The sequence below is a fragment of the Opisthocomus hoazin genome, chromosome 7, assembly GCF_030867145.1.
Source record: "Opisthocomus hoazin isolate bOpiHoa1 chromosome 7, bOpiHoa1.hap1, whole genome shotgun sequence".
NCBI classification, from domain to species: Eukaryota; Metazoa; Chordata; class Aves; order Opisthocomiformes; family Opisthocomidae; genus Opisthocomus; species Opisthocomus hoazin.
Genome location: NC_134420.1, coordinates 20,611,290 through 20,631,939, shown reverse-complemented (window position 1 = coordinate 20,631,939; position 20,650 = coordinate 20,611,290). Strand labels below are relative to the sequence as shown.

At 44.6% G+C, this 20,650-nt stretch overlaps 1 protein-coding gene across 1 annotated transcript; it reads left to right on the top strand.

Annotated features, from left to right (window-relative positions):
* The first annotated feature begins 11,902 nt into the window (after positions 1-11,902).
* LOC104330148 (ferritin light chain) lies at positions 11,903-16,552 on the top strand. Its single transcript, XM_075427449.1, has 3 exons — positions 11,903-12,085; positions 14,299-14,445; positions 15,759-16,552. Exons 1-3 carry the CDS (start codon positions 11,903-11,905, stop codon positions 16,260-16,262), a joined length of 834 nt encoding a protein of 277 aa, XP_075283564.1. The 3' UTR covers positions 16,263-16,552.
* Positions 16,553-20,650: the final 4,098 nt, after the last annotated feature.

Sequence of the window (20,650 nt, the reverse complement as noted above, 5' to 3'; positions counted from 1 at the left end):
CCCCTTCATCGCCAGTGAAGCAGCAATGGGTGTGTGTATCACCCCGCCATGCTACCGGGCAGATAAGCAGACAGTGGGGAACTATTGCTGATAAACCCACAGCAGCACAAGAGAACTGTAATTTGCTGAAACTGTCAAAACATAGGGACAGCAACCAGGAGCACATCAGAGGATGTCTTCCCCTTGCACAGATGTACACCACACCCTTGTAATAGTCACGCGTGATGTTCCTTTCCACATATAACAGTGACATATCAGAGGGATACGGGCACAGAAAACGCACAGAAACCCTCTATTTCTAATGAATCTATTTCCTTAACAGCCTTGAGAATTTCATTCATGTAGAGTTTCTGACGATATTTCTCTAATTCCTTAATTTTCCTGTAGAAGCAACACAAATAGGAGGAATACCTGATGGAAGGGCTACACTGGGACAGATGTTGTACAGGCCTGTACCAGCAGGACTAGTTTTTCATCTGAAAGGACAAACAAGTGAAGTCAGGTGGACAACCTGACCAATCCAAGAAGAGGATAAACCAAAATGAAAACAATTTCCCTGCCACCACACAGATGATCTTAAATCAATATATTTATCTGTCTAGAGTATTTCTATGTAATTCTGTACAAGAATTATGGTTACAAATCTTACCTAATCCTGTAAAGGGATGAAATATTCTGTCATACTTCCAAATCCTGGTAAGGCAGCAAGGAGATGAAGAAAGACAATCCAGCTTCTTACCACTTGCTACGGAAAAGGTCATAATATCATTATTCAAAGTATGAATTGGACATCTGTATTTACAATGTTTAGCAAGTCTTGCTTAGTGCTGAAGCCAAGCTGCTCATTTCACTCATACTCATCTACTGTCATCATTGACGGCTGATTTCCAAACATGGCCAGACACCAGTTTACATGGCGGTGTCATGAGACATTCTTGCATCCTGAATCAGGATTTAGCAATGCCATGTGCTGAGCCTTAGAAGCATGCAGAGCATTTGCAACTGAGCACCTGTGGAAATCCCATTTCCTGACAAAGAGAGGCCTCCAATATTCATGTTTTTCTCCTGCTCTTAGGCCATGCTGTCATGAAATATGGCCTGAATAATCCTTTTAAAGCTACACAGGTAAATGTCCTTGCTTAGCATTTACCCCTCCTTAAGGAGGTTCAGTGGGAACTTGTTTGAGCAATCAGCAGAGACACACAGAATGAAAAGCCTGGCTGATTGGGGTATGACCGAAACCATGCACAGGGTACGGATACAAGGTGGACATGCAGGTTATCAGAGAAACAGGAAGGACTCTGGTACCTTTAGTGAATATAGGTAAGAGAAGAGGAGCCTAAGGAGTCACATTAAATCTGGTGCTAATGCTGACGGTGACGTATGCAGGCACAGCCAAAAGAGCGACCAGTACACACTCATGGAAAGGGAGGCCAGGAGGGCTGTTGCTGGCAGCATGTGAACAATTAGAGAGTGCAGGACTGCAGAGAGACCTCTCCCAGGTCAGTGAGAACAGTCCAAGGGGGCTAAGTTGAAGGCAGGCTGGAAGGGACTTAGAAGGAGCTGGTTGTGAGGCCAGCAATAGGAACGACTTTCAACAGCTTACACTGTAAGACTCTGCTCTGCAAGACACTCCCAGAGTACCTCCTGCTGCAGGTCTGGGTTGCCCTCACTCTAAGCTGCCTTCTTCCCTTTGAAGGCCATGATTCCCTTATCCCAAGAAACCTGCATCCTTGTCTTGTCCCCCTCACTCTAACCCTGTCTTGCTGCTGCTTTACCTCTGATGGGGACTGTCTGTGCCCCCTCCTTAAACTCTGGCTGCTACATCCAAACCATCCACATCTCTATATGGCCTCACATTGTCTCCTCACCCTCCATTTCCCTGACAACGTCCCTTGTGGCTGCTCCATAATCCCAGATTATCTCTGCTTTTTTTTTCTTCCCCTGATGCTGACTTCGGCAACGTGAGTGTGAAGCCCAAGCTATCATATGCAGCAGACTATTAGCCTACGCACTGTTCTGCACCCAATCTCCAGCTCACTGGAGCTTTAAACCAACGACTCCAAACATTGAACAACTGCGAAACACTACCAGCCCTCAAAATGTCCCACAACCCGCCACGTATCTGTATCATATCTTCAACTGACAATACAGGTTTGGCAGTTTAGAGATCAATCATTTGTCACGGTCCTGCTGGTCTGTAGTTGCTCCTCAGGCTCATTTTGGGAACTACCATCCATCATGGTGCTGTGCAGACTCAGTGCACGCAGAGTGACAGCCACTATTTCCCATTTCCACGAGGAAATGCTAGAACAACTTTTGTCTGCTAAATGCTGGGTACAAAAATCAGGTCTTTGTGGCACACTCCCTTTTCCTTCCTTTCTGCTGATCAGCTCTTCCTGTGGGTACTTCAGGGGACCTACCCCCTCCTCTTGGGCATGACAGTGTACATTCAAACAGCTGCTAGGGCTGGATGAAGCACCTGCTCTGGGCAACAGCAGCTGGAGTTCATTTTGGGTCCAAAGGGCCGAGGCCAAGCAGGCTGACCGCATGTGCTCTAATCCAGTATCATCACCAACTCCACCAACAACAGGTGCCTCTTTGAAGAGGGAGGGAAAAACTATTTGGGGAGGAATCAGAGCTTTATAAAGGACTTTATGGGCCAAGTCCTCAGCTGGTACATGCTCGCTTAAAGCATGTAGTCTCTTGAAGTTACAGAAGTAATGCTCATATACACCAGTAAAAGAGCTGACCCACTCTCGGTGCTGCTTCTCTTCTTTTTGGTTTTCCTAAGGATTTTTCACCTCTTCTCTTTGCACTGATCTTCCTTTAAAAAATAAAAGAAAGCTTCCTTTCCCTCACTTCAGACCAAACAGCTGAAAGTCACAAGCTACATATACCAGACTTCAACATCCTCCTCTGCATAGATAACACAATCTTACCATTGCCTGACAAGATGTGTCCCTCAGTCCTGCTTGAGTCCTGGCGTCCAGATCATGAGCACACCATCAACAGGAACAAGGGCGATCCCATTCTGGAACAAATCAAATCAATCCCCATCAAGGTCCCTTCAGAGAAGTCTTTCAGCACAGGTGTCGTAAGAATTGCCATGCACTTGCTCGGGCCAGTGGTCCACATAGCCCAGTGCTTTATTTCAATGTACGGCCGCTACAAATGACATGGGAAGTGGGCAAAAAAAGCCTGCCAGAAACAGCTATTGGCCAAATGGGCTCCAAGGAAAATTTCCTTCTTATCTCATTTTGCTAGAAGTTGGTTTATGACCCAAATGCATACAAATGTAAGTCCCTCATAGTGCATTACTGATACATGTTCATATTACTGAAAGCCTCCATGTTTTTCTCTTTTCTGAGTCCTGCCATTCTGAGCTCCAAAGGTCATTTCTGCAAAGCCGGGTCTCACTCCTTGCAGTTACTCTTGTGCCCGTTTCTAGCAAACCTGGAAGCTCTCTGGAGCCTGAGAATGGGGCTGGATTCAGCACAGAGCACTGTTAAAAGCACTCTGCTCACACAACATGCGTAAAAGCAGGCTTTCCGAATTCCCGTCGCTGCACTATTGGAGGGAAACATGACCTCACTACAAGCTGCTCACGTGAACAGGTCACAGCCTTCAGAATTTTGTATTCCAAAATTTATTTTCCTGAACTGTACATCTTTTAATTCATGACTTTCCCAGATTTAGATTTAAGTCACTTTCCACTTGGGACCACGTCTCAGCTGGGCTGTATTACAAAAAGAAGCAAAGCGGCGACAGTTGAAGGAGCAGAGCTGGTGGTGAGAATAGCACAGGCAGAAAAAATAGTCTCCAATCCACAGCAGTTACTGGCATCTCATCCACAAGCATACACAAGTGTAAACTGTACTGTGTTGGCTTGCCCATTTAAATAAGTCTCCAGGAATTTCCCTTGACAAACACTGCAGTACAGGCTAGACAACGCCATTTCCTCACCAATGAAGAGGCATTCACACAACCACACAGGAACATCCAGTGCTAGGAACATACTGTCAGCTGCTGCAGACTCACAGATTCCCTTTACTGTGGTTTAACCACAGTTCCAAATTTGGAAAACATGAAAGCATGTACATATACACAAAGCGGGCAATACTGCACACACACATCAGTTTTGTCAACGTATATGCCTGAGGGAACCACATGGCCATCGCCACTTTGCATACTTAATACTGAGCAGTATGGATACCTACATGTTACGGCCCTTCACAGCAAAAGCAATAAAACACTCCCAGCATCTGACAGGCACAGAGCTCTTCCTAACCCTCTGAATCCTCTCTGCGGCTTGCTGTCACTGGGCACATTTCACGCAGGCCAGCTGCACAGGATTTATTCAACCGGTTTTGGAGTATCAAAGCTAACTTTTTTTTGTCTTTGCCCCAGGCAGGCGCTTGGTATGCAGGATTTAAATCAGAGAACAAAATGTTCTGTGAAATTTGTAAATACTCTGCACAGTAATTTCTAAATTCTAAAGAGGATAGCTAGTGGTTTAAAAATTGGAGCTAGTGGTTTAAAAATCAAAAAGTAAAGCATTTCATTGCATCACTGTGAGTAATTCTGGTCTTTAGGACGCAGTGGCATAAGTAACTTCCTAAGATTATCAATTAATGGTGCTGACTGCTTTAAGTGATAGGAGCCAAACACACTCTGAGTTACACCTCATAATTCCAATGAAATCAGGAGAATGCCCAATTCAACAAGTGCTATGCATAAAGGCACTGAAATCAAAAACAATTTGTTAGATCCTTGCAAATTGGCACAAAAGACTTTGCCTGGGACACACTACCACAAACAGACTACAATCTAACAGCTACCATTAGAAGATTTTTATAATGTATTTAAAGCCATGAAAATGGAATCGGGCAGAAAATGATAGTGAAACAGATACCCTGAGGAATCACAACACTTACACTCCGAAGGATAATAAGTAGATGGCCTAAATGAAGTGTTTTTGAGCAGAAAGCAGCAATAAAGGGTCATTTGTGATGGGAACTAGAAGAGGTATTACTTCATTGGAATGTAGCATAGCCTTTAAGGTCTGTGATGTTTGAGCGAAATTATCCACTTCTGTTTTGTCTGATTCACCACCACTGAATCCATACTAATACAGAAATTAAAACAAACATTTAGCTGATGAATGTTCACATTAAAGTTTCAAATAAAGAATCTTTTCATGGTTTTTTTCTCAAGCAGTTTCATTTAAACTTTGGAAGGATTCTTTTTCAAACAAAACTGTGAAAAGAGTTCGTTCATTATTTTTTGGTGATTATGAAAGCCAAAACATTCAGAATCATTTCCTCTTCACCTGCAAACACTTCACACACCTCTTGCCACATCTGTGACTTTAATTTCTTCTCTCTCAAGCCAAGCAGCAAATGGCATCAGTCAAACCATTTAATTCCCAGGAGTACCTGTACTTCAGAGGCAGGTGCTTGTGGTACTAGCAGCGACTCTGTGAACATTGATTATCAGCAGCATACAGCAGCAAGACAGTAAGTGGTTTCTGGACCTTCACCTGTTGCCCGTAGTTTAGTTCCACTAGCCCAAGTGTTCTGAGTATGTACAGAGTGCATCTGCTCACGCTGACCTTGACGAGGTAGGTCTGATGCTCCCTCAAGGGCCATCTGGAGCACAGAGCGCACCTACCAAGGTTTAGGCTGCCTGGAAGGCATTACCTGCAGTCACTGACTTCAGATGGCACAGACTGTAGAAAAAAAGGCACTGCCTGTTTCAACACGTCAAGTCTTATTTTCTCATTTGTCCAAAAGTAAGCACAGATTCCTACCCACAGCTGTGGAAGGGAAGGTAGAACAGAAAGGCAAGGTATACAAATTATTACAGACTTTAGGCAGTTTGGGATTGCACAACCCCCTTATGCAACAAGTTGCCTGGGGTGGGCCACATGTTTTCAGAAATTCTACAGAATCCCCTTAAATTTGCTCCAGTGCTGAGACCCAGTAGCTTCAACCTGCAGTAAGTGACTGGACTTAGGATACGCCACAGACAGATGCAAGGATGAGCCTTAAGTTTGCTGGCCTGTGCTTTTTTAAATGTTGCTTGAAATAACAAATCGCAAAATCTCAGAGACGGATGAACCCTGCCAATTTATTCTAACTTACTTCTAAGCACAGCCTCTGTAAAAAAATCAAACGGATAGTATCAGCCAGTACCACTTGAAATTAATAGTCCACTTACAGCCGAAGTGTATTTATAAGAGAAGAAATGGAGATTGAAGGGCCGATGCTGCTGACTAGGCTGCAGCCTGCTCAGCCTGGCTGCCAGCCCTCCGCAGCCATCGGGCAGGGTGCACAGACAGCACAGCCCCACGGCCCCAGCTCCCCTGGCTGCCTCTGCCCAAGCCAAACCGCCGGCTTCCTCAGCGTGGGCACCGGCACAGCTCTTAAGGACACAGACGAGCTGAGAAGCCCAGCCGGCACACCGAACAATTTTGTAAATGCAACGAGAAAAGAATATCGGAGACCAACTCAGTGGAGGTCAACTGTCAACATTTAAAATTGCATGGGCAAGAGTGATACATGCTTAAGAGAAAATAGTGATATACAGCTCCCAGACACAAGTTAGTAGCGGCCACAGTGCAGTTTTACGTGCAGTCCCAGCATTAAGAAGCCTACGCACATGTACACAGCCACATAGTCTCAACCACGGCCATATGCAGCTTGACCCGAGATGCAACCAGAGAGCTGAAGGTGTCAAATGCAAACTGGCCTGAGGAAGACCAACAGCCGCAGCCACGAGTTGACCCATGCGGTTAGCTGAGACACATCTTCCAGGCTTGACCGCAGAGCTCACGCACACCCACAGCCCCCAGACCTGCTGTTGGCATGGAGCTCTCTCGGGGGCACAGAAGGGAGGGTGGGAGCACGCGGAGAGGACAAGTCTGCCTGAGCACTGTGACTGTGGCAGCAGCTGAAAGGAGCCCGCAGGGCAAGAGAGAGCAGGGAGGGGTGCCTGGGGACGGGCAGGAGGGCGAGCGCAGGGGCTGTGCAGGCAGGACGGGCCCTGAACACCAAAGGCACAGGGCAGCTCTGAGCACCAGCCACAGAGGCCACGGAGGCTCCGGCTGCGCTGCAGGGCACGGGGCCTCTCCGGCCCCCGCAGCACCCTGCCGAGTAGGACTGAGGATGCCTGTCTCCTCACCACAGCACCTGAAGGTACCTTCCACCTCTGCTGTTGCAAGGGTCCCATGGTAAAAGCAAGCATAAATTACAGATAATCCAATTCAAACACCACAAAAAAGAAAACAGCATGAATTAGGAAACCCTTCTATACCTGTTCTGTGACACAAGGCTAAAGATAAGCTTTGCTTGTATTTCAGAAACTCTTACAAGCTTGTCTCCTATGTTTGTTTCAGACACCTCGTAGACACGCGCACAGGCGGTGGGCATATTCTGTTGAAGGACAGATTTCAACCAGTAAAGTTTCGAAGAACTCTGTATATCACAGTGGTTTATATTATCCAGCGTTTGGAAAGTTCCTTAAGGAAGAACTTCATTACAAAAGAAGACAAATGAGCCAACTTTCAATATCTGTGCCATGCAGACTTGTGTCAAGGAAGCCTAAGGAACTGAACTGCCTGAGATAAAAGTTACATCAGAGGCGCAAAGTGTCGCAACTTTATCAGGCTACTGATGCAAAGCAGGAAAACTGAATGAAAGCTAGTAACACATGGCTGTTTCCAGCACAACTGAAGAACATTCTCAAACCTCTCAACTAGCTCTAAATTCTGCAGTAATGGATGTTTTCCAAATACAAAAATATCAATGAGAGGAACAAAATCTTTGACCCTCTAGAAAAGGAAAGCAACAGGAGACTAAGCTTTGGAGCATTTGAGGCGAGCGTCAAAAAAAGGCACTTCAAAAACTACTTGCAAAATCAAAATTAATCCAAGTATTTTACAAACAGGATTTCATTGTGGTACTTTATTTTAGTAAATTGAATATATATACACTACTGTATATATAAATTGAATATATGTAATAACAGCACTGCATAGTATTTTTCAGTACCTACAAGCCCCCAAAATAAGGTCCTATCTGCTCTGTTTGATACCAACAAGATCAAGACTGACTTCAAAGGGACTAGGGTTTAACTTTTGCTTTTGTGAAATCCTTCTCTTGTATCGCTAAAACATGCTGATTTCACAGCACTACAACAAACTGGACCTTTCCATTTGCTCAGTGACCTAGAGACAAAAAGCATTTTCCAGAACGTCCACCTCACAGCCTGGTCACAGTGCTAGTGTCACCCCAGGGCCTTCTCATGTTTTGCTGATGACTACTTTTACTGTGAGGCGGTTATTTTTCTCTGCTTACCTAAATAGTAATCTCCCAAATTTCAGGCTGCTTTTTTAACTTTATGAGTCATACAGTGCAAAAAGGCAACAAAACAACTCAGAAATCCTGCTGGCTTTTCCTCCGTGCAAAAAGGAGATAAAAAAGAGTGGGATCAGATGAAATAGTGAAATCAAGCACCTGCTGAGAATGGAAGAGCATACAGAAAAATGGGTTAGGTGACTTCAAGTCCAACACAAACAATTGTGAATTCATGGGTGTTCACGTGAATTCTCCATTTCCTGCCAGAGAGCTTAGGTTTCACTTAATTATGAAACAAAATCATGAATGAAGAAGGCTAATTCACAGGCACACATATCACACATTTATTTATTTATTTATTACTTTTTCTTCATGTGGCCCTCCGTTTTCATCATAGCTATTGACAGGCACTGAATTATCACTTAAGAAAAAAGTTTGGCAGCATTAGATACACTATTTGCAAAGCACATGAAAAATCTGTCACAGACAGAAAGAAGCTAACAGATGGTAGCTGGATAGAAGCAACGGCCACAGCTCTTCCTATATGTGGTTAAAGAACAAACAATATCAACTCCAGATTACAAAGCGCATCTTAAAGAGCCTAGCTTTAAATGAGACAGAATCAAGGTAGAACATGGCCAGACGCAACTAAATGTTCACAAAGTACTCTCAGTAGAAAGGATATTTTCAGATTGCTAAAGCCTACTGACAGTAACAGTCCTCTCTGCTGCTCTCTGCCAAAGAATAAAAAGAAAGCGGGTCTGGGTGCGGGGGGGTGGGGGGTAGGAGAGCTTATTTTGCTGCAGTTTTAATTGCAGTTCTGTATACCATGCTGTGGTTGTTTGGCTTCCCACTTTGCCATACACTTCCAACACTCTTTAAAATGGGTTGTACCAAAATCATGCCAAATCATAAAAACAAATAAAGACACCCTTCATCAAGGCATGTGCCTAACATTACGCATCTAAATAATCCTAGATTATGGGACTAAACAGGGTCAATCACGCCACCAACCCTATTTACAGATGTCACCAACCCTTTTTGCAATGACTTGCACATAACTATCTGCTCTTGCTCTCCCTTGATCAAGATCACTCAGTGCCCAACCCTCCTCACCTCAACATCAGTTCACTGAGCAAATCCGTAAAGTACTTTCATACTTCAGGATTTAGTGGGAGTAAGGATCTAACCCATATTCACTTTTTCTATGAAAGTCACATATAGATATTGTTACCCAAAGCAGGCAGTAACTTCTCTGAAGCATACAGTTTGGGAGAGAGATACAAGGCTTTCCCTCCAGCTTAGGGCAGGTGGGAAAAAAAGCAACTTATCTTAAAAGCAACTCTACCTGATAGCAGGCAGCTGCACTTACTCCAGGCCATGCTGAAATGTTGTAACTAAGAAACTGAACAAAGTGCTTGTTCCCCAGGATATAGCATTTCTTCAAAACCAAGACTTGAAATCACGAGTTTTTGGAACAGATGATGCTCTCCTCAGCCCAGATACGACCAGCATGTGACACCACCTCATCCCACGTAGCAAGAATCCCTGCACTGCTTTGTAATGGAATTTTTTCACAATACATTTGATTATAGTGCTAATGACACGTATTTCCTTTAGTTCTACGAAGCACAAAGCAAAACAAACTGAACAGCATTCTCATAAAAAGAGGGGTTAAAGAACGTATGGAGATTAAGGAAATTTAGATTCAGTTTTCAGATCAGTCCCATACATCATAGGTGGCCTTAAGAAATGTCTTTGCATCTTAGTTCTCCACCACTGAACTGGGATAACCTAGTATCGACTTCCAAGGGACCAGAAGTCCACTAATACAGATACAAGCATCTATGAGCTGATATGGTCAGAAATTATTGTCATGAATGCCTGCCTAACGAAATACAACCATAAACTTTTCCACAGAGACACTAGCTAACTTGCTTTCTATTGCGATTTCACACTTCAAATTATTTGGACTGTCCACAGAAAGGAGGTCATCAAGTATTCTATTTGGATTAGGATGTCAGTGCATTCATGCACACGGACACCACACTTGCTCTTCCTCTTCTGAGGCAGTCAAAGGATTATTCTGGAATAATAAAACACCAGCAACTATTTTACTGGCTGAAACAAAGACAGATGGAATGGAGGGAGCTAAAGGTAACTCACAGAAGTACATCTTCCCAGCAAAAGTCCCTAGTGCCCCAGCAAAAAAGAGGACCCTTACAGAGAACTGCAGAACAAAGTCATAGTGTTGAACTGTCTTGCCAATGAATATATAGTAACTCATGAATTTAGGTACTTTAGCCTTGCAAACATTACAGGTATACTTTACTCACATGCAGTTTTATTCAAATACTTAAAATAGGCATATGCTTGAATGTTTGTTTTTCAAGTGAACTAAGCACACTGTTTTACACTTTATTTACTGAAACTTCTAATTTAACTACAGCATGAATAATTACAAGAATGAAAAAATGGACGGCTACAGCAAACAAAGAGGGCTGAATACCACATGAGATGGAGGCACCGAACTAGAAGTACCGAAGTTTCTCATGAGCAATTTTCTCACATCTTTACGTGACTGCTCTCAGACGATGTGTGCTCTCTGGTCCAGGGAGTCAGATCCAATAACAATTAAAATGTGCAACGGAAAAACGATTCTGCCCTTAGCATCCTGGGTTGGTGGGGGAGTGGGGTGATCTGCTAGAAAAGTATTCCGCAGAACATCACGTAACATTAAGCTTGCTAAACAGAAAGTCACTGAACAGAAAATTATCAAATTTGAAGAGTATTGAGATTACTCATATTGCCACTGCACTGGCTTGAGCCTTGTTAAAGGGAAATAGACGCTCAAGCAGTAACACGCAGCGCTCCACCCACACGGTAAGCAGCTGATAAAGTCAGACACCTGTATTTTGCAGCTACTGTGCGAACCGAGGATGATCAGTTGCTAAAATACTGAAGGTGGTTTCATCTGCCTAGATAGGACCAGTTCGACACAAGCGTTTTTAGTGCTAAACCAAAAAAGCTAAAGCATTTAACCCCGTAGCCAGCACCTGTTCAGACACCCTGCTGAGTTCCCGGGCCTTCTCCGCAGATCGCTCCCTCCCCGCGACGCACCCGACTGCACGCCACGGCCCGCTGCGCCGGCCTCGGCCCCGCGGCGCCGGAGAGCAGGAGTCCCGCAACGAGCTGCGGAAATGCCCGCTCCCGACGCCCGGCCGAGGGGACGCGGGCCGGGGGGCTTCGCGGGCCGTCCCGGGGCCCGGCGGCCGCTCGCCACGCAGGCCGTTCGCCGCGCGGGCCGCCGGCAGGGACGCGGCTCCCCGGGCGCGCTAGCGGCCGCGCTCCCGCCCACGGGCACGCACGCCATGGCGGCGCTCGGCGGGCCCCCCCGGCGAGGGCGGGAGGGCGGCCCCACGCACCCGCCGTGGGCGCGGGCCGGGAGGGAGGGAGGGAGGCGGGGAGGGGGCGGCCCGGCAAGGTGTGTCCCAGGTGCCCGGGCTATATCAGGCGGCGCGGCGGGGCGGTGTGGTGCCCCCATGGCGGCGCCCGCCATGGCCGAGCCGCGGTCCAAGCGGCCCCGCGTCGCGCTGCCCGCCTGCCCGGCGCACCGCCCGCTGCCCGGCAGCCGCGTCCGGCAGAGCTTCCCGCCCGTCGTAGAGGAAGGCCTCTGCGGCGTCACCGGCGCCCTGCTGGAGCTCGCCTACAGCCTGCAGGCGCTAGTAAGGCGGCGCGCCGGGGCCGGGCGCGGGCGGGGAGGCGGCCGAGGGCGCGGCGCGGGTCGGGGACTCGGGAGGGTTTCGCGGGCAGGGAGGCGTCCGCCCCGTTACCTGGCCCGCGGGGCCTGGGGGCTCCCGCCCCCTCCGGAGCCGCCCCCCGGCCCCGCCGTGGCCGGACAGGCGGCCACCGAGGTCTGGAAGCAGCGGGCGGCACGTGGGGCACGCATGGGTTGCGGGCAGCTCCCGGGGGAGTTCCGCCTGCAGACGGGGGACGGGAGCAGGGACTGCCGAGGGCTGCGGGGTGCGACGCGGGGGTGGCTTCTTCCCCGAACACTGTGTGTGAAGCCAGTGCGTGTGGCTAACTGGTGAAATAAACTGGTGAACGTCGCTGTTGGCGTAGGGGGCTTCACTCCACAGGCAGGAACATTGGACGTTAATTTAAAAAGTTATCTCTGATGCTGCGTATGCCAAAATTGTGTGTCTGGCTACATATCAAATATTAATGCAAAATCTATTTTGACAAAGCCATTAAAATAAAAAAAAACCAAAATGCTCATTGCCATCTCTTCTGATGCCAAGCATCCACAGAGAAACAACACAAATTATCTTCAATGTATCCCCAAGATCCTTTGATCAAGCTTCATGTCAAATACTAGTCCAATAAAAATTTAAGCATGCAGTAAAACTGCACTTGTTGGGCGCGTGCATTGAAACAATACTAGTGACTGGCAGCTGGGCAGGGTGGAGGAAGCTCCATTAGAAACTGACTGTGGATAAACCAAACCTAGAAACGTGTACATCTTAAATAGTTAATGATTGACATAAAAGACTTACCTGAACAGCTACGCAGGTGTGGTAACTTGTGCTCCACTTGAAGTCATGCAGCAGACTTGCACTCAGGAGCTGGTTATAAAACACTGAATCTTGACTCTTCTGTCAACGGAAACATGAATGAATAAGTTCAGGAAAAGGATTATGCAAATATTGCAATGAATGTTCTTCAGAAAGCATTCCAGTATTAACTTTCTCTGGAATGGTTTATGGTCACGCATGTATGTGTGTCACAGGTTTGGGGTATCCCAGATGGCCATAAAAAAACAAGAGAAAAACACAAACTTGTGTATGTAAGCTTTCTGTATTTTCTCTAAACAGAGCAACACAGATGAAACACACGTATTTCATATTTAAGCAGGGTAACAGATAAAAGCGGGGAAGATGGTAAGAAGCAGAAAAACTTATGAAATGCACATACTTGTTTCTTACCCCTCCTAGGCAGGCCACAAGCCAACAGTTCAGGGAACCGGCCCATCGAGACGCTGTAGCTCCCTCAGTTGGGTTCTTGGCATGTTCCCAGCTGCTGCCTCTTGTTCTCCTCAACGCGGGAGCTGTGCACAGCCAGTGCTGAAACCACTGTAACCTGGCGGCTCTCATTCACTACCTGTCTCTGATATGTTCTCTTTATGGGACAGCAATACCATGGATAAAATTCTTCTGATGTAAGAGCTGACAGATCTATTAGTATAACTAAATATTGCAGTGATTAAAGTCATTACTTTCCCATACAGAACAAGGCCTGCAGTGGGTTTAGAGTTGTAATAGTTCTGAGCTACATACAATATTAAAGGTCTATACAGTATAGCTCAGTAGCAGTATTCTTTACTTTTGAGTAACATTACCTGTAATGAAGCTGATAAATAGATGCAGTTATGCTTGTTCTCTTTTTGGTATTTGCCTCATGTTTCTCATGCCTTTGAAAGCTAACTTTCCACTGGAATGCTGACCTGAAGGGATAAATCTTAAGATCCCTGTGCTGGGGCTATGTTTAAAAAACAAAACTAAAAAAACCCAGACAAAAAAACCCCCCACAAAACACAACAACAAAAAAACCAACACCCCACACCCCCCATAAATAAAATATTCCAAGGATCTCTGATGGCTACGGAGAGAGAACATCAGTAGTATAGCTACCTCTCTGGAGTAGAGAGGACTAGGAGCTCTAGTAGAAGAGGAAGGAGTTCTAGTAGAAGAATAGAGATTTTTCACTTAAGACAGTAACTACTTACTTCATTTATTGCAGAAATTTAAAGTTTTCAAAGTGACTGTGCTGCTAGAACAGCTTCCATTGGAAGGGTCTCCCGAGTTCTGATAAAGCCATGTTCTGCTGCAAGTGAGCCTCATCTCCAGCAAATCTTAACACGTGTGTTTTGCGTGCTTAGGGTGAATATTTTGATCAGTCGCATGTGGCCCTACCAAACGTTTCAAAGTTTTTCTTGCATCAAGCTCTGGAAGAGAGAAAAGCCGCAGAAGCTTTGATGAAGTATCAGCAAGAAAGAGGAGGCCATTACTGTTCTAAAACCATCCAGGTGGGTAGCAGACAACAGGCTTTCAAGCAGTTGCAATCTGCAGTAATTACTCTAACTTCTTGCATTATATTGTTGGAACTTCAGATCTCTGCATTCCTCCACTGTTAGATTTCCAGGTATAATTTCCCTGTCATATTGGTGTATGTGGCTTTGTTCTTGACGGTGAGGCCTAGAAACTGTCAGACATACAGTCCTAACTCTACGTGGTTACTTTCTAGCCCCCAAAAATATTGAACAATGGTCCTCTTTTTTTTCACTCAGCTGGAGACTGCTGTTTCTGGTGTGCTGTAACGGATTATGAGACTCTTTAAACTGTGCTGAAACAGCCCACTTGTCTCCTTCACATTGAAACTAAAGCCATTAGCACCTGAGAAAGGTGGTAAGGAAGGAGGTAGGAGAAACATCCAGCTTGGGGCAGCAGTCGATTTGCTGGAGCACAGCTCAAGTTAGAATTTGAAAGAGAGATGTGACTCAGGCTTGCACAGGTACAAAGGAGTAACTCAAAATTACCAGGAAAAAAACCCCACCTCATTTGTTAAAGACCAAGGGGCTGATTCTTCTCTACCAAATTAGTATTCTGTAAATAGCTAATAAAGAATGCTGCTCTTTGGCCTATCATAGCAGTTGTTAAGCTGTAGAAAGCAAAAATAAAAAGGCCATCTTGAAAATCTTTCTAAATATTCAGTTTGAATCAGAGAAGACCTTATAGCAACCTTCCAGTAGTTAACAGGGGCCTACAGGAAAGGTGGGGAGGGACTCTTTTATCAGGACATGCATCGATAGGACAAGGGGCAATGTTTTTAAACTGAAAGAGGGTAGATTTAGATTAGATATTAGGAAGAATTTCTTTCCTATGAGGGTGGTGAAAGACTGGCACAGGTTGCCCAGAGAAGCTGTGGATGCCCCCCCTCCCTGGCAGCGTTCAGGGCCAGGTTGGACAGGGCTTTGAGCAACCTGGTCTAGTGAAAGGTGTCCCTGTCCATGGCAGGGGGCTTGGAACGAGGTGATCTTTAAGGTCTCTTCCAACCCAAACCATTCTGTGATAGGGTTTCCTGGTGTAAGAATGCTCCTCAGGCATTAGCTGCTGCTATCTAAATCTCTGTTCCTTGAAAAAGTGCTTGGGTTCTGCCCCTTCTGTATGTTTACAGCCATCCAACTCTGCAAAAACCAACAGATGCTCCAAACTAGGAGGAGTTGTTGCAAAATCCTAGCACATCTTGTTTAGAGCACCAGGTAAGTTGCAGGAAACCATCAGCGAATACAGTAAGATGAGCTGTTCTTCTGAATAAATGTAATTCTGTCTTTGTTTTTAGAAACCAAACTGTGAGTATGCAGTTGGTCTGATGAAAGCCCTGGAAGTAGCGATGGTACAGTGGAAAACTATGATACGGTATTTTGAAGAGCTTTATGCCCTGAGCATTGAAAATGCAGACCCTCATAGTGCAAGCACTATCAAGAAACAATTTATTGGGCCCAAAATCCAGAAGATCAAGCTGATGGGAGATCTACTGACCAATGCTCGCAGGCTTGACTGTTCCCAAGATGGCAGAAATAGTCTTGGGGATTACTTTATGGACCGGTTGCAGAAAGAGTTCAGAACAGGCACAGAGCCAGAGTCTAGTCAGCACTGCAGCCCCTGCCCACCTCTCCAGCAGTGCACAGGAACTGCAGAGGGTCTGAAGCGACACCAGAGAGAATCTTCCCAGCACAGAAACAGCATAGGGCCAATATATGCAACCATACACTGCACTGCCACGCTACCACAGTGTAATGATGGGGCAGGAGCTAAAGCGAAGCAGGGCAGGGAGAGCCTTTAATGCTGCGGCTGTTGCAGCTACAGGGCAGCTCCTAAGGCAGACCTGTATGGAGGGTGGGCTTTAGACCAGGACTTGAGAGATGTGATGCTGTATCGCTCCTCCTGCTTTACACCCTGTCCCCTCAGCCTCTGTTGAGTCACAGCTCAAAATCTATCCCATAGGGTTATTTTGTTTAAATGATAGCAAGGTTGCTAACTACCTAAATTGTTGGCATTAGTCACACTTTCATCTATGCAATTCTTCCTAGAAGCCAAAAGCTTTTAAGCCTCTTTTCTGTCTTAAATGATCAACAGGATTAGTGTTAATTATGTTTAATAGTATATATAACTTCTATTAAAAAAAAAAAGTAACTTTAGTCCAAGGAAATTTCTATATGGCAGAAAATCCAAAGATTTCATTTTATATTATTAAATATTTTATATTACTAACAGATATTTACATTATTAACAAGTATACTAATATAATGAACTTTTTTAAAAGATTTGTTTTAAAACAAAGTTTTCTTGTCTTATTTCTATCATAGTAGCAATTTAAATAAGTAGCCTAATTCATTTACTTATCACCCAGCTGTTTCTAGTGGTATACTTCTCCAAGATGAAGGATGCAAACATTTCCTCAGCAGTGGGAATAAGCCATTATGCTGGTTTTCTCTACCGTTATTTGCCTAGTTGGCTTTTCTCATTCTCAGAAAGCAGGTGAGAGATAAAATAGGGGCTCTCATTAGAGGTGATCTTTGCAGGTTCTAGTGCATATTTTGCAAGTGTCACTGAAGACACTAGCTCTAGGGCTCTGCTAGGATGGTTGCTTTAATTACCATACAGACCCCTATTTCAGCTACCTAAATTATGGTATTACTGTGGTACTACTGCTATTTCTTGTATTCCCTATCTTGGTCCTCAGTAGAGGAACAAGATCCTAGTGAAAATGCAGCACACTTAACTAGAATTGCATCATAGAGAGTGGCCACTCATTAGTTTTGCATTTCAATTAGAACAGTGTTCAATCGGGGGTGGTATTAGCACCACCATACCTAAGTCCTTTACTTTAGCCAGCCTGATTAAAGTTCAGAGGTGTCCAAATTCCTTCCATTCATCTCCTACAGGAGTGCGCCTCTTTCTGTACACTGGCTACCAAGGTCACCCAAGAAGAGTAACGGGCTACATCAGCTGCCTGCAGCTAGGTTTTTTTGTCATTATGTACAACATCTTTTACGCAATTGGAGTTTGCTTCATTGAAAGATTGTCTCGTGCTTTTATGTAATAACGTAAGCAAAACTCCCATTATGCTTGAAAATAAATTCAGTTCAATGTTAAAAACTGGACTTTGCATTGTATTCCTCGATTTACCACATGTACAAAAATCTCTTGGAGGATACTACCATGTCTATATGTACAAAACTGCACCAGTACTTTCTACTACTAAGAAAGTTGCACAAGATGGAAGAGCAGACCACAGAATGAAAATAAATGTCAGAAAACTGCATTAAGATTAGAACACTGCACAATGAAACATTTTCAGTGAACTCTGACTTTATTATAGACAGCTGCAGTTAAGTAGCCATCTCTGCAAAACTGCATTAGCCTACCTACCTTCTGTCGGTGTTGTAACACCAAACAGACAATTACAATGCAGATGCTTTCCCAGTCTGTCTGTTAATATGATTCAAATGGGGGATGGGGGGGTGGTCGGGGTCACTTTGAAACAACCCCTGTCTTCATCTGTAAAAATACTGCAGTGTGCCACAAGAATGGCTTGAAGCACTTTTCGCAACATGCTAAATTTGCCTATTTTGAGATGGCTGCTCTCTAATACAGCAGTAGTTTAAAAGATATTTCCATCTGGGCTAGATTCCATCAGCCATCCTCATGCTGAGCATACCTTATTCAACAATTAGTTCCACTGACTGCAATTCAACATGAATAAGAGCAATGGAATCCATCCCTCTCAGTATTAAAATACAGCTCACTGAGTGTCGACAGAGCAAAGCTACTAACTGAATTATAAACTATCGCCATATAAAACCACCTCAAATACTACTGCAAACAGACCTACAACAGTCTTCTCCTTTAAGAGTTAGTGACCTTCTGAAAGGTAGGTACAGCTTCCTCCCTGGTTTCTGGTACTTAAGACTGTCTTTTACATTAAATGAATTCCAACATAACACAGAGCCCGACTTTTAAATTTTTCAAAGCAACACTTACTTGCCTCTTCTTTTTCCCTGAAATACTGCCATGTCTGTTTCTCAGAGACTCTTCTCATAGTCATCTTTCTAGCCAGATGTATCCACACATTCTCGGATTTTAGGTCTTTCTCCCTTTTCCAAAACACGTTCTGGGCCCTCTGCCTGAAGAGACAATTCCATTCATTTTACACAAACTCACAATCAGCTATTTTCCCAGTCTCTATCCTCTGAAAAAAGAAAAGAGAACTCAATCAGTTACTGTAGACAACAAGCTCTTTTTGTCTGCATGCTGCTTCTTCTGAGAGGGCGCAATACGCTTGTGAATATGATCTCAAACGCTGTTAACAATACCTGTCTACTGTGTACAGAATGAGCCCGTCCGTGCTCTCAGCATAGGAAGACCAATCTGCCTCTGCCTTCCCAGCCTCCTTTTCAAGCACACCCTGAAAAGAAAAAGAGATGAATGTGGAACAGGCATAAGGGCAACAACACTTACAGAAACTTTACAGATTCTCTTTCTCTGCTGAATGCTTGTTCGTATGCAGACTCTGTATCTGTACTTCCAAAGCAACGCCCAAGCCATCCAAACACACAGTCTGGGGCAGCTCAGGATAGCTACAGCAGCACCACTACCCTAAATACCGCATCCAAACCAGAAGCTCTGGAGAGACCTAATCTGTACTGACACGATGAGCTACAGCCACAGAGGTCTCTGAAAATGTATTAACAACAGCATAATTCTAAATGCTTGCCATAACTGCTACCCATAGTTGCACTGAAAGGGCCCTTGCTGCTGCCCACTCTCAGACTGAGAAATTCTCTTCAAGTCTCTAGGTGGACGTCATGTTGCCCTTCATCCTCTCCACTATGGCCACACAAAATTGAGAAGGGCGTCTCAGCGTTTGTTCTTTGCAAGGACTTCTTTTCAGTGCCCACCGTACAAGGCAGTATCTTTCTAGACAAACCCATCTTTGGGAATAATACTGGAAAGTGAACATTAGTTCTGGTGGCAGCAGCAGGGAAGGAGTCCTAAAGGGCACCTTCACTGGAAGATCACTCCAAGCAGAATTCACCATCTGGTCATGGCCTTCTCCTGACTACTTCACTTCGGTGAATTCATGCAGTTAAGCGCATTCATGGGCAATTACTGGCAGTCTCCCTGTATTGCTTGTCCAAGTCCCAGAATTTGATAACGCTTTGCCCAAGGTAACCACTATGGGCACGAGTCCCAGAGTGCCTTTTCCTAGGGTCAGATATAGCCTAGAAACACACAGTGGCAGAATACACTACAACACTGGCTGAGTGTTAGGTAAAATTACCTTTTCCACAAATTAAACCAATGATCTGGAGAGAGTTTAAGTGTCCTGAGTGGGTCACACAGCCAACACCAAGCCTTGATATCCCAATTTATATATTCTTTTGTTACGGCATACAACTATTTCTCATTTATACTTATGCATTATTGTACACCTAGCACTATTTTGAAGATGAATTATTTTCACATTTTTGTTCAAAAAAGATTTTGAAAATAGATCTGCTCATTCCTTCTGGATCAAAGAACCTCTGTAATAACAGTGAAGTGTTTCCACAAGTTTGCTACTCTGCCTCTCAGAAACAGCTGGGAGATACACTTCTAAATGTGTAAGGGTGGTCAATAGCTGATCTCCTTGGGACATATCGCTTTTCAGCATCAGATACAGTGAAAGAACAAACTTGTACAGAATCCAAAAGACATACATTTTTTCTTTAAATAAAAATTTTATCTTTGGGGGATAGTGACAGAATGTGACTAACAGTTGTCATCCTTGTCTGTACTCGAAGATATTTAAGTAAGTAGAAAATAGGGACTGCAGATTAGGAATTTTTGCAAAAAACAAATCATATAACAAAAGAAGGCACCATCACGATAGCCCCTCTGAGACGTCATAGGCACGGGGACTGGGGATTAGATAATTGATGGATGTTTTTTACCTTTTCAAATTCTCTCAGTCAGCCCTTAGCCTCAATGAATACAGAGCTTTGATTGTGAATGAGTTGAAATTTCACCAACATTTATAACTGCAGAATAGAGATTAATTTTAGCTCATGTACATTAAAAATATCCATAACTGTTTTAATCATAAAGTCAATGAAATCACACAGTTGGACTGCTGAAGTGGTTCCGTATCAGAAGAAGAACCGAATTTCTCATCTCAAATGATATTCC